This window comes from Schistocerca nitens, unplaced genomic scaffold, assembly GCF_023898315.1.
Source record: "Schistocerca nitens isolate TAMUIC-IGC-003100 unplaced genomic scaffold, iqSchNite1.1 HiC_scaffold_378, whole genome shotgun sequence".
Taxonomy (NCBI): domain Eukaryota; kingdom Metazoa; phylum Arthropoda; class Insecta; order Orthoptera; family Acrididae; genus Schistocerca; species Schistocerca nitens.
The window spans coordinates 587190-601010 of record NW_026045912.1 but is presented as its reverse complement, the minus strand read 5'-3'; the positions used below and the strand labels follow the sequence as shown (position 1 = coordinate 601010).

The following is a 13821-nucleotide window of genomic DNA, read 5'->3' as shown; positions in this document are numbered from 1 at the left end:
CAGTCCCTAACATGCTCAATGGGGGACAGATCCGGAGATCTTGCTGGCCAGGGTAGTTGACTTACACCTTCTAGAGCACGTTGGGTGGCACGGGATACATGCGGACGTGCATTGTCCTGTTGGAACAGCAAGTTCCCTTGCCGGTCTAGGAATGGTAGAACGATGGGTTCGATGACGGTTTGGATGTACCGTGCACTATTCAGTGTCCCCTCGACGATCACCAGTGGTGTACGGCCAGTGTAGGAGATCGCTCCCCACACCATGATGCCGGGTGTTGGCCCTGTGTGCCTCGGTCGTATGCAGTCCTGATTCTGGCGCTCACCTGCACGGCGCCAAACACGCATACGACCATCATTGGCACCAAGGCAGAAGCGACTCTCATCGCTGAAGACGACACGTCTCCATTCGTCCCTCCATTCACGCCTGTCGCGACACCACTGGAGGCGGGCTGCACGATGTTGGGGCGTGAGCGGAAGACGGCCTAACGGTGTGCGGGACCGTAGCCCAGCTTCATGGAGACGGTTGCGAATGGTCCTCGCCGATACCCCAGGAGCAACAGTGTCCCTAATTTGCTGGGAAGTGGCGGTGCGGTCCCCTACGGCACTGCGTAGGATCCTACGGTCTTGGCGTGCATCCGTGCGTCGCTGCGGTCCGGTCGCAGGTCGACGGGCACGTGCACCTTCCGCCGACCACTGGCGACAACATCGATGTACTGTGGAGACCTCACGCCCCACGTGTTGAGCAATTCGGCGGTACGTCCACCCGGCCTCCCGCATGCCCACTATATGCCCTCGCTCAAAGTCCGTCAACTGCACATACGGTTCACGTCCACGCTGTCGCGGCATGCTACCAGTGTTAAAGACTGCGATGGAGCTCCGTATGCCACGGCAAACTGGCTGACACTGACGGCGGCGGTGCACAAATGCTGCGCAGCTAGCGCCATTCGACGGCCAACACCGCGGTTCCTGGTGTGTGCGCTGTGCCGTGCGTGTGGTCATTGCTTGTACAGCCCTCTCGCAGTGTCCGGAGCAAGTATGGTGGGTCTGACACACCGGTGTCAATGTGTTCTTTTTTCCATTTCCAGGAGTGTACCTTTAGAAAAGTCTACATCAGCTGACCTCAAAAATACAGATCTATTCATTAAAAATAAGAAGGCAAAAAAGGTAACTCATACACTTCTTGTAAACTCTAGTATTTATAGTGTGCAGTACTGAACTATACTTACTCCAACTCGTATGTTGCTTTTCCTTGCAACCAAGTCCTTTCTCAATCCTTCGAGCAGTGCCTTCACAGCCACCTTGCTAGCGAAGTATATCGAGTTCCCAGAGTCATTTACTGGCACATGGGACGCGAGGCTAATAAACAGAGACATGTATACCTTTTAATAGTCATAGAGAAACATTCATCAGACGCAAATAACACAGTAGATATAAAACAAAGCATAGGGTATGGATTGACAGTCCCGAATGGCAAGCATTTCGCTCTCAAAAGGATAATGCGTGAAGTTCAATGAGTTCAATGAGTAACTCAGCAGAACCTTAGCTTGTAAATGTGACCAGAGTGCACTGAGCTTTCGATGTCAGTGATACCAAAGTTACTCTCCAGACACTGATGGTGGACGTAGGAGCCGAAACTGAAGGTAAGAAAGAAAAAGCAGAAAGTTTTCAAATTTTGCTTTATTAAGGAAATCCCAGGAGTAATGCCCCAGTCTAATTCGCACCGTTGCAAGTATGACTGAAATAGATATTATTGTCACTTGTGCTGGCAAGCAACTGAAATCGGTAAAACTTAATATTATCTCAGGGCCTGTTGTAATCACTTCCAAATTCCACAAAGAATTTGCAGATGAACCAGCCTGTCTTTCAATTATTGTATATTGTAGATCACTCAAATGAGGAACTGTGTCCAATAGTTTTAAGAAATCACACGTCCGACCTGTCTACAGGAAGGGTGAAATAAGTATTCCACAAAATTACCGTCCGAAATTCTTGACATGCATCTGTTGTATACTCTTAGTGTCTTAAGTCTGAACTCTGAGGTCTATTTCACTTTCCTCACGTGGCCCACTGAAAGCCAGAAGCATTTCACTCAATACCACAAAAACGCTTATTAACAAAAACATGACCATGTGGGGTATCAAGCAAAATGTGTGAGTGGATTGAGGATTGCTTGGTAGGGAGATCATAGATTGTTATCTTGATTGGGGAGGAACCATCGGCAGGTTGTACAAGTAATTTCACGCGTGATCCAGGGCAACGTATTGACGCTGTTAATTCTGTCTGCTGATAACATGGCAGATATCATTAACACACGTGGTGAGCTCAGACTTTTTGCAAGCGATGCTATTATCTACAGCGAAGTGCTGTGTGAAAATCAGGATCTGATTGACAATCTATACTCGTCTAACAGTCCATTGATTGCCGTACAATTTTGGGCTAATGTTGCGGTTGTTAACGAGTGCAAACCTTAAAAGCGGCTGTCAGTGTGCGAGATGGCAGCCAAAGTGTTCTGTTCCTACTTCGCCCCCTCACCTCCGGATCCTTTGAAACACAAGGTCACCCACAAACGGAAAAAATTGCCAACAGAAAAAGAATGGCCTGCGCTCTATATCTGCACCTACACTTCACGAGCCATCTCACGGTAATCATCTTGCGGTGCAGTTCTTCTTGTTGTCTCCATGCTTGCTAAGAAAATGGGATGAGAAGTTCCGCCTTATGCAAGACACCACACAAGGTGTCTTGCATAAGGCGGAACTTCTCATCCCATCTCATGGTGTTTGGCGGACGGTACTGCTACTTTCCCATTTTTCTGTTTCAATCGTATGGAAGAACTATTCTATGTAAGCCTTTGTGTGAGCTTCAGTCTCTAACTTTACCTTCGTGGTGTTTTCACCAGATGAACGTAGGAGGAACAAATATGCTGGTTGACTCCGTAAGGTTTCTAGCTTGTTTTTGGTGTGTGATGAAAGTGATGTTCCTCTTTTTACTCGATGGGTCGTACTTGTACACTGGATACTTTTTCAGACAGAAGCTCTTAATGGTAGACATGTTACGCCACAGAGGTTCCAGTACAAGTAAAATGGTGTTTGGTTGTCAGTATTGTTGTCGCTGCCTATAGAGCATTCGAATCTCGTATCGATCACGCTGCTGAGCAGTCTGGGAATAATTAGCAGAACACAGAGATGCAAACGCAGAGGACGTTGATTTTCTGGAAATACAGTTTTGTAAAGATTGCTTTCAGAAGTGTGATGATAATCAGGTACTGTTCAAATGGTTCAAATGGCTCTAAGCACTATGGAACTTAACATCTCAGGTCATCAGACTCCTAGACTTATTACTACTTAGGTTAGTTAGGTTTAAGCACATCACACACGTCCATGCCCAAGGCAGGATTCGAACCTGTGAACAGAACCTCTCGGCCACAGCGGCCGGCTCAGGTAATGTTACCACTGCACACCTGGCTCGTGCGTAATTTATGATGAATTTCTAAAACGTACATTTTCAGTACAGCTCTACTTTATTGATCTGAGTCGCTTTGTTTGATTGTCCAGACGAGATAAGCAATATTATCTTTCCACATGGCTTGTAATACGTTAATGAAATGACAATGGGACGGCGAGTCTATAAATCTAACTCTGGTCCCTTAGGAATTCACACTTTTGAACATTGCAAACTGCTGAGGTCATCGGTCCCTAGACATACACACTACTTAAACTAACTTATGCTAAGAACAACACACACAGCCATGCCCGAGGGAGAAGTCGAACCTCCGGTAGGACGGACCGCGCAGTCCATGACATGGCGTCTCAAACCGCGCGGCACTCTGCCATGGACTCCTAGTTTTTTAATATAAGAAATGGATTTTTTTAAGGATCGTTGTCATACACTCCTGGAAATGGAAAAAAGAACACATTGACACCGGTGTGTCAGACCCACCATACTTGCTCCGGACACTGCGAGAGGGCTGTACAAGCAATGATCACACGCACGGCACAGCGGACACACCAGGAACCGCGGTGATGGCCGTCGAATGGCGCTAGTTGCGCAGCATTTGTGCACCGCCGCCGTCAGTGTCAGCCAGTCTGCCGTGGCATACGGAGCTCCATCGCAGTCTTTAACACTGGTAGCATGCCGCGACAGCGTGGACGTGAACCGTATGTGCAGTTGACGGACTTTGAGCGAGGGCGTATAGTGGGCATGCGGGAGGCCGGGTGGACGTACCGCCGAATTGCTCAACACGTGGGGCGTGAGGTCTCCACAGTACATCGATGTTGTCGCCAGTGGTCGGCGGAAGGTGCACGTGCCCGTCGACCTGGGACCGGACCGCAGCGACGCACGGATGCACGCCAAGACCGTAGGATCCTACGCAGTGCCGTAGGGGACCGCACCGCCACTTCCCAGCAAATTAGGGACACTGTTGCTCCTGGGGTATCGGCGAGGACCATTCGCAACCGTCTCCATGAAGCTGGGCTACGGTCCCGCACACCGTTAGGCCGTCTTCCGCTCACGCCCCAACATCGTGCAACCCGCCTCCAGTGGTGTCGCGACAGGCGTGAATGGAGGGACGAATGGAGACGTGTCGTCTTCAGCGATGAGAGTCGCTTCTGCCTTGGTGCCAACGATGGTCGTATGCGTGTTTGGCGCCGTGCAGGTGAGCGCCAGAATCAGGACTGCATACGACCGAGGCACACAGGGCCAACACCCGGCATCATGGTGTGGGGAGCGATCTCCTACACTGGCCGTACACCACTGGTGATCGTCGAGGGGACACTGAATAGTGCACGGTACATCCAAACCGTCATCGAACCCATCGTTCTACCATTCCTGGACCGGCAAGGGAACTTGCTGTTCCAACAGGACAATGCACGTCCGCATGTATCCCGTGCCACCCAACGTGCTCTAGAAGGTGTAAGTCAACTACCCTGGCCAGCAAGATCTCCGGATCTGTCCCCCATTGAGCATGTTTGGGACTGGATGAAGCGTCGTCCAACGCGGTCTGCACGTCCAGCACGAACGCTGGTCCAACTGAGGCGCCAGGTGGAAATGGCATGGCAAGCCGTTTCACAGGACTAAATCCAGCATCTCTACGATCGTCTCCATGGGAGAATAGCAGCCTGCATTGCTGCGAAAGGTGGATATACACTGTACTAGTGCCGACATTGTGCATGCTCTGTTGCCTGTGTCTATGTGCCTGTGGTTCTGTCAGTGTGATCATGTGATGTATCTGACCCCAGGAATGTGTCAATAAAGTTTCCCCTTCCTGGGACAATGAATTCACGGTGTTCTTATTTCAATTTCCAGGAGTGTAGATAAAAGCCAGGTTCGTAATACAGTTTTAAATGCTAGTCTCTGATATATCAATCAGTAAATTATTGAAGTTTTATTTTGTAACCGTGTGTCTCCGCATTGCACTTGGCGGAACACAATTACTTAAACTATGGTGTGCTGATCGTAGTTGCTATTCATTGCATTGCACTGGGCCAACGTTTTCTTTAGCTGATTTGCTGCTGTGCTGCATTCTAACGTACACTACTTTCGAGCAGTACTGGGTTTCCGTTGCCCCCAGATATGTCACGAAAGTTTGTTAGGTGTGTATCACACAGCGAAGAGGAAGCGTATAAAATTACAAGTACTCACTCACACCTCACTCGAATCCACTCATACAATCACCCATCTCACACGCTTTAAGAAAATGGACAAAGTCTGAAAGGTACTACATTTGAGACTAAACCAGTGTTAATATCACGGAAGAGCTAAAAATAAAAAATAAAAAAATTGACTCATCCAATTTATTTTTCCCTGTGCTTTAGTCAACATGTAAACACTTTACAATCATCTCCCTAAAATTTTAGGAAGCAAGTTGGACATTAGGGGATCTTAAGACTCTCACCACATTCATTTGAATATTAGTTAAAATAGAGGGTAATCTATTGGCAACCCTGCCGCTGCCCTCTGGTCGGAAACTAAAACAGTCATAATAAAATAGGATGTACAGGGTGTCCCAGAAAGAATGAACCGATTTTAAATAGAATTATTTATTAGGAAGGAGGCCTTAACACCAACATATTGCATACTAAATTACTCAGAAAAGAGAAGCTTATAAAAACCCATCATAAATGTTCAGTATGACCTCCACTGGCTGCACAGACGACATCTAACCGATAGACGAATTCATCCCGGAATGAGTGAAGCTACAGCAGCTGGTTTTTAGTTCATCAGTGACAGAAGCCACCTTACAATCTTACAATGTCACGAGGTAAGGGAGGAACGTAAACACATTGTGATTTCTTCCTGTGGGGGTATGTTAAGCATAGTGTTAAGTCAGGGGACCTAGGAGACCAAGAGTGTAAAGCCTGGTCTCGTAGCCCTGTACGCCCTATCCAACATTGGGGTACGTTGGCATTGAGGAAACTGCACACGTTTTTGTGCCAGTGCGGTCGTGCTCCGTCTTGCTGACCGATGAAATTGTCAGCGTCAAGTTGTGGTGGTGGTGGTGGTAGTGGTGGTGGTGGTTAGTGTTTAACGTCCCGTCGACAACGAGGTCATTAGAGACGGAGCGCAAGCTCGGGTGAGGGAAGGATGGGGAAGGAAATCGGCCGCGCCCTTTCAAAGGAACCATCCCGGCATTTGCCTGAAGCGATTTAGGGAAATCACGGAAAACCTAAATCAGGATGGCCGGAGACGGGATTGAACCGTCGCCCTCCCGAATGCGAGTCCAGTGTGCTAACCACTGCGCCACCTCGCTCGGTGTCAAGTTTTGGGAACAACCAGTTATGTAGCATTGCAAGATATAAAAGTAGGGCCCATAACCCTTGCTTTGCGAAACAGCACAAAAAACATTCACTTTTGGTGAACCCCTTTGTGTCCAATTGATTCATGAGGATTTTCTAGCCCCCATGTACGCACATTATGATAGTGAACCTTACCGCTAATATGGAAAGTTGCATCATTACATAATACCAATCGTGACATAAAAGTGTCATCTTCCATGTCCTCTAGAATAGCATTGCTAAAGTCCACTCGCTTCATTTTGTCAGTATCTCGAAGAGCTTGTACCAGTTGCAATCAATATGTTTTGTGGGCCAAACGACGCCGTAACACACGCCACACTGTTATGCGAGGTAACGCAAGTTCTCGGCTAGCACGACGCGTAGACTTGCGGGGACTCCGCTCAAATGCTCGTCGGATTTGTTCCACTGTTTGTTCAGGAACTCGTGGCCGGCCAGGACTTTTGCCTTTACAGAGGCACCCTGTTTCTTCAAACTGTTCGACAAACGTCGAATGTTCTTTGGTGATGGTGCTTTAGCACGAAATCGAATATGAAACGCCTGCTGAACTGCGATCACTGATTGAGTACGACTAAATTCAATAACATAATACGCCTTCTGTTGCGCGGACGCCATATTGCGCGAGACAGGCTGCACGCTCCAGGTCAGCGCTTGTAGCGACATCTAGCGGATTTTTTTCTGAAGCTCTAGACCAGGGGCGGGCAGGAATCCTGCACATGTGCAGTGCACTTGCACGCGTGCAGGTTGACAGGTGTTCCGCGTGCACACAGGGGCAAGCTGGCCACCCGCTTATCTCCCATCCCCACCATACCCTCTGTCCGCTCCTTCCTCTGTAATGCGTTTTGTTTCCTAGCTTGCTTTATTGAGTGAATCAATAAGGTTAGTAGGAGTGCTTGAAGGAAATCATAGTTTGAAAGAGTACCTATTACCTACGATACGTTTTATTTAATTATCACAGGTGGAGTTTACAATACGTTTAATATCTGGAACAAAATTTCTACATACAGACAAACAGAAACGGTTACGTAAATTTTCATCACTGATGTTTGCTCTTAACCGAGACTTATTAATTCGGCAAATGGTTTTCCAGCTCTCGCTATATTAAGCGCAGTCTTATAACTTGCACATACCGCTGGGCTATTATTGTTGTCGTCCTGAAAACTTAAAAACAGTGCTCCATAAAATTTTAAGTCAGTTAGATGAGAGACATGACGAGAGAAAGTCGCAGATCTCTCGTGACAACAGCAACTACGACAAATTCAAATGGCTCTGAGCACTATGGGACTTAACTGCTGTGGTCATCAGTCCCCTAGAACTTAGAACTACTTAAACCTAACTAACCTAAGGACATCACACACATCCATACCCGAGGCAGGATTCGAACCTGCGACCATAGCGGTCGCGCGGTTCCAGACTGTAGTGCCTAGAACCGCTCGGCCACTCCGGCTGGCCAACTACGACAGATTCATCTGGTATCGTCAGATCGCTCTTCTTAAGCTCAGTCAATTCCCCATCCGCTCAGAATCCGACAATAAATTGTACTCGTCCTTGTGAAATTTATTATAATGGCCTTCAATACTAAACTTCCGTTGACCAGCGAGAATGCTGCCACATATTAAACATTTCGAATTTTCACGTTTCCGCACAAAGAAAAAATGATTCTCCCATTACTTTTTAAAAGATAGCAAATCTCCACTTCTCCGATTCTTGAAATACAACGTTAACTACATAGTGCTCGCTTCGCATCAACGTCCGCAGCTTAGCCTGGTACTACACTGCCGCAACCTGCCGGCTGTCGCCACAGCCCCGGTCGACGCCTGCACGCGAGCAGCACACGTGCAGCGCTGTGCGCTCATGAGCCGCGTGCAACGTTTGCCCACCCCTGCTCTAGACCATGCCGATTACATCTAGTGCTGTTTGAGTTACCTAGTGGCATTTGTCTCAATATTATTACAAGTTAAAATCTGGTCATTCTTTTTGGGGCACCCTGTACAGTAATCAGTGCACCACAAGCACCATACATTGGAGTCTCTTCCGGCCAGAGCAAGACGTCATGCGTCATAGGGCTGTGACCAATGCAAATAAGAGCGAGGAGGGCCTCATCCCATCTTTGTGGCATAAAAAAGGTACGCCACAGGCGCGTTGTGGGCTTTGCTAGACGGAGCTTCCAGCTACTCATACTTTCAGTGACGCAAGACTCTGTACCACAGCAGCTAGGTTTTAGCACGTAGTGGAATGGCACTTTGAACTAACTTAGGATCACGACACGCCTCCTTGGTTGCCAGATTCGCCCTTTCGTTCCCGGCAATACTCATGCAGTGTAGCACCCAGCAGAAAGACACCACCTTCCCCATCCGTTGTAGTTGGAGGAGGCTGTCCTGATATTCTGGGCCACCTTATCGGTTGGGTACAATTGTAGAGAATGAAGGAACAAACACTCAGAGAATCGGAACAGCTACGGAAATTAGCACTTCAAGAACGTCTCATCTACTCCAGTGCCCGCAAGATCGCATATAATTCTGCGCATATAATTCTTGAGGCAGTCAGATCTCGAGGAGACAGTCCGGGAAAATAAGAGTGACCAACGTAGTCCCCCTGTTGAGACCCATCCGTAAAGACATAGTTGGGGCCCTCATTTAAAATTTCACAAGATATCGCATTGAAGACAGAAGCAGAAGTGCAGTTTGGGGTTGTATATACCCCATACAAATCGACTCCAGCACGTGCTGCACGCAGATCCCAATTAGCATGGTTGCTTGTGGACGATTGGAGAAAAGGCGATCCAGAGGTGGACAAGTAGCAGTATAATACGCAGGAGAAGTCGGTGCATGAGGCCTATAAGTTACTCGCAGCTCCAAGAGGAACTGTTGCCAGATGGTGAGTGGTGGTACCCCATCCTCAGCACAGAAACTGGGTATGGGGCTAGTCCTGTTAGCACCTGTAGCCAGCCTAGTCCAATCATGGTAAACAGCATCAGTAATCTTGATATAATGAGATCTCGCTGATCCCATACACTGTGCCCTGTGACAAAGTCACTTCACGATATTTAGTGCCTTCTGGATTCTGGCTTTCAGTCCCACAGGTGTGGTAACCACGAGAGTGTGTCAACTCTGGAGTTTTCGGTCCAGAGACCAGGCAACTCCTCAGCTGTTCTCAGACAACTAGACTAGACGACGGTTAACCATGCACTCCTGGGCTTGTTAAGGTGACGCTCCAGTAACTACTGGATCCTTTCCTAGTATAAGGAGAGGTCTCAGAACTGCCTCTCTGCCAGTGGGAAAACTTACCTGTCTGTCTATCAAATCAAAACATTCGAGTAGGATTTCCTTCGATTCCGCTAACAAGTGTCGAAGCATGCAGTCCTGGGTTTGGCCATGATGGCACTTTTCGAGCCTTGTGATATTGCATGCAGATTACCTCTCTGACATGGAGAAAGTGTAGTTTGGCTTCAGATCCCACAGTTCTGAACAGTACAACTTGCACGATAGCACGATAGCAGTGAAAAACGGGATCCTGGCTGGTAGCGGCTGTAGTTCTGCAAAAGTCTCTTGCCATCCTCTTAGGAATGTGTCTAAATGTTGTTTGGAGACGCACTTGTTTCAACACTGTTGCTACTGGTAAATAACTCTGCTTACCGGGATTCCTACAGATGGCTTCACATACTTGTGTAGAACAAGTGGAACGGTTGATCGAGTCTACGAACGATTGCCATGACCTTTCCTTCCTCTCCTCAATTACGCATTGAGCCTTCGCTCACGCGAATCTCAAGGCTGGGAGGTTATCTGCTATTGAACAGCATACAAACCATCAGAGAACTGCGCGCCTGTCTCGGATTGATTTATCTGAGATTCACAGGAGAACTAAGGGCTTTGAAACAACTGCAGCTTGATATACTGTATACACTGATAAACGCAGGTATTAATGCTGAAACTAGCAACCTCTGTCTGTGTAGAAGCTTTGGCTGTTGAAATAGAATTTTTAATGGCTGAAGAAAAAGATGTAGTGTATGTGGGAGGCTAAATGGCCTTGCTGTCAACATATGCGATGCGTTTCATTGTTTTACTCCTGTTTCTTCCTATCTTCAAGGAAGACACCGATGTTCCCCCTCCACACAGGGTGACCCAAGAGCAATTTACACACTTCAGAGGGGAGCAGCAACCAACTCCGTCATGGATGGCCACAAGTGGCCCAAGTGGTTTCACCCTTAGGATATAAGGAGGTGTGCCCAAAGCACTTACATTTAAAATACCGCATTGCGTTGGGGACTTATTGACGTACACTCAGGCGATCGAAATTGTCTCCATATGCTCGCTGTTGAAGGTGAGGATGAAGGAATCAGATTTTATGAGACTCCTACCCATTCTTTTCAGTACATTTAGCCCATAAACGATTGCTTCCTGAGCCCACTCATCTACCAACTACTCCTTGGGAACGTAGATCCCTACAGGTCAACACCTTCGTTTTAGTTCAAGGTGTCGTGGAACTCCATTTCTACGTCGTATTTCCCAAGATACTTAGCTTACTGGAGGATGCTGACTTACTGGAAACTAGCTGTTACAATTAACAGCGTTCCATTACGCAACTAGTTCACTTATTTTGGAGTATCTGCGATGCCCTCTAAACCTTTCTGACTATAAAAAAGCGATGCCTTCTCAAAGCTGCCCTTTTGTCGCTTCACATTCAAAAACACATTCTCACCAGCAGCATGCATTCTGTTACTATTCAATGCCAAATACTATGTAACCACAGAGTCTGGGGATGGGCTACACGAGCCTTGTTATTTCGTTGGTCCCACGAGCAGCTAGGGAAATAAGTCACCCAGACAGAGCTCCATGTCCCTAGGTAAGCATTATACAACTGAGGTGTGGGAGGTTCCCCAGAGGCTGCCCATTAATGACTGCTCCACCTCAACAGCCATGCATCTCATCAGCGCACAGCACAACTTGAGACTGAGGGTTTTTGTTCTTAATTATTGTAGGGGTTTGTACCATCCTCATGATCTGGGCAGTCAAGTAAATATGCCAGTTCCCTGTGACACACAAAGTTCTATTGTGGCGCCGCATGGTGGTCGCTGAAGCATGCCCAGATCTTATGGAGACAAAGGACTGACGACGTTTACCAGTCCACAGCCAAGGGGTCGCCAAACCTGTACTCAGCGAACGAATTCGGAGCTCCTGAGGGCAGCATTTTAGGGTCTGTATAACATCACTGTTAGGACGTGGTAAATTACACTGAAGAGGAAAAAAAATACAAAACTGGTACACATGCCTAATATCGTATAGGGCTCCGCGAGTACGCAGAAGCGCCGCAACACCACGTGGCACGGATTGTCTAAAGTGGTGCTGGAGGGAACTGGCACAGATTTATGGACAGCCCTGCAAGATTCACGGTAAGAGTATGAGGGGGTGGAGCACTACGTTGCAAGTCATCCAAAATACGCTCAAGAAAGTTCATGTGTGCAGAGTTTGCGGGCCAGCGGAAGTGCTTGAAGTCAGAAGTGTTCCTGGAGCCACTCTGCGACACCCCACACGTCCGGAATTGCTACATTGTCCTGCTGGAATTGTCCAAGTCTGTCGGAATGCACAGTGGACATGAATGACAGGTGACATATACGAGAGCATCCCGTCTGATCACCTGCATCCAGAGTCGTATCTAGACTTATCAAGGGTCCCATATCACTCCGATGACACACGCCCTACACCTTTACAGAGCCTCCACCATCTTGAACAGTGCCTTGCTGACAAGCAGGGCCCGTGGATTCACTAGGTTCTCTCTGTACCTGTCCATCTCCAACAGTCCAAATTGTATGGAACGGATGATGACTGAAACGAGACTCGTCTGACCAGGCAACATGTTTCCAATGTCGGTGCTGATGGGCCCAGGCGAGGACTAAAGCGGGTAAAGTTTTGTATCGAGCAGGCTCCGAAAGCTCATATCGATGATGTTTCGTTGAATGGTTCACATGTGGACACAAGCTACCGGAGCAATAGCCGAAAGCTGTGAATCCTTCACCACCTAGGCTTCGTGGCGCGGCCTGTGTTCACCTTGGCTTTCTTCGCTTCCTAAGGACACTGCTCCAGATTCGATCTATCGGTGTAAGTTTCTGGACCTTCGCACGGAACTTAGCGATAGTACGTTCGTGCACACTGATGACTCTCGGACTGACCGTGGTGTCGAGTGCACCTTCGTCATTGGCGCCGAAGTTTTTCGGTATTTGCTATTAATACTGAGCAGTGTTCCAGAAGCCGAGCTCTTCGCTCTGTATCACGCCACGCAGTACATCCTGCGACACAGGAATTTCAATTGGGTCATCTGCTCCGACTCTCTTAGTGCCCTTCAGAGCCTGTCTGCTGTACCGTCCATCCCTCAGTGCAACGGGTCCAGGAAAGCTTCCAGTTTCTCACTCTTGATGAAGCCACTCTGGTGTATATGTGGATCCCTGGTCAAATCGTCTGGCAGCAGCGTCAGCGGCCTCGTTTCGCGTCAAAGCTCCAGCCCTCCTGCTGCAGAGGGCAACACAAAGATCATCGAAGCGAATGGAAGAACTAGCGAGCGATCAGCAGTTGGTGGCACTTTGGCATCACCACTGGTCCTCCCTTCAGGGGAACGAACCTCTCCCATCGGCTTGGACGACCGCCTCTCGACTCATTCGCTGTGAGATCATTTTTGCTACGTTAATAAATAGCGATGCCTAAAAAGGCAGTGCCCAATGCTTAAGTAGTGTTCCCTCACCATTTCATCCTCACTGCGCTCATTCTTTGACGGTCCACCATTCGCTGACCGAAAGTCCTTTGCTTTACCACTTACATTCTACTATACTTTTGCTGCCTGGGTTAAGGCGGTTTAGCGAACGACGCGCGGGCTGTCGACCGCGTTTTACTTTTTATCCATTGTAGTAATACGGCGAAGTATCTTTACTTCGGGACCTCTGTTGTCTCAACGACGTATTTTATGACCTTTTCCTCCAAGAGAGAGTCCCTATTTTCTAGCTGTCTTTCCATCCGTCAATTGGGCTTAACGTCTAGTCGCTTTTA

The 13821-nt window shown here is 48.0% G+C and overlaps 1 protein-coding gene across 1 annotated transcript in view; it reads right to left on the bottom strand.

Moving 5' to 3' along the window:
- The window catches only part of LOC126230311 (farnesol dehydrogenase-like), an 87138-nt gene that overhangs the window by 29867 nt on the left and 43450 nt on the right, over window positions 1–13821 (bottom strand). Inside the window, exon 4 of the mRNA XM_049942387.1 lies at window positions 1226–1355. Coding sequence (XP_049798344.1) covers window positions 1226–1355 — 130 coding nt within the window. The remainder of the gene's footprint in view (window positions 1–1225; window positions 1356–13821) is intronic.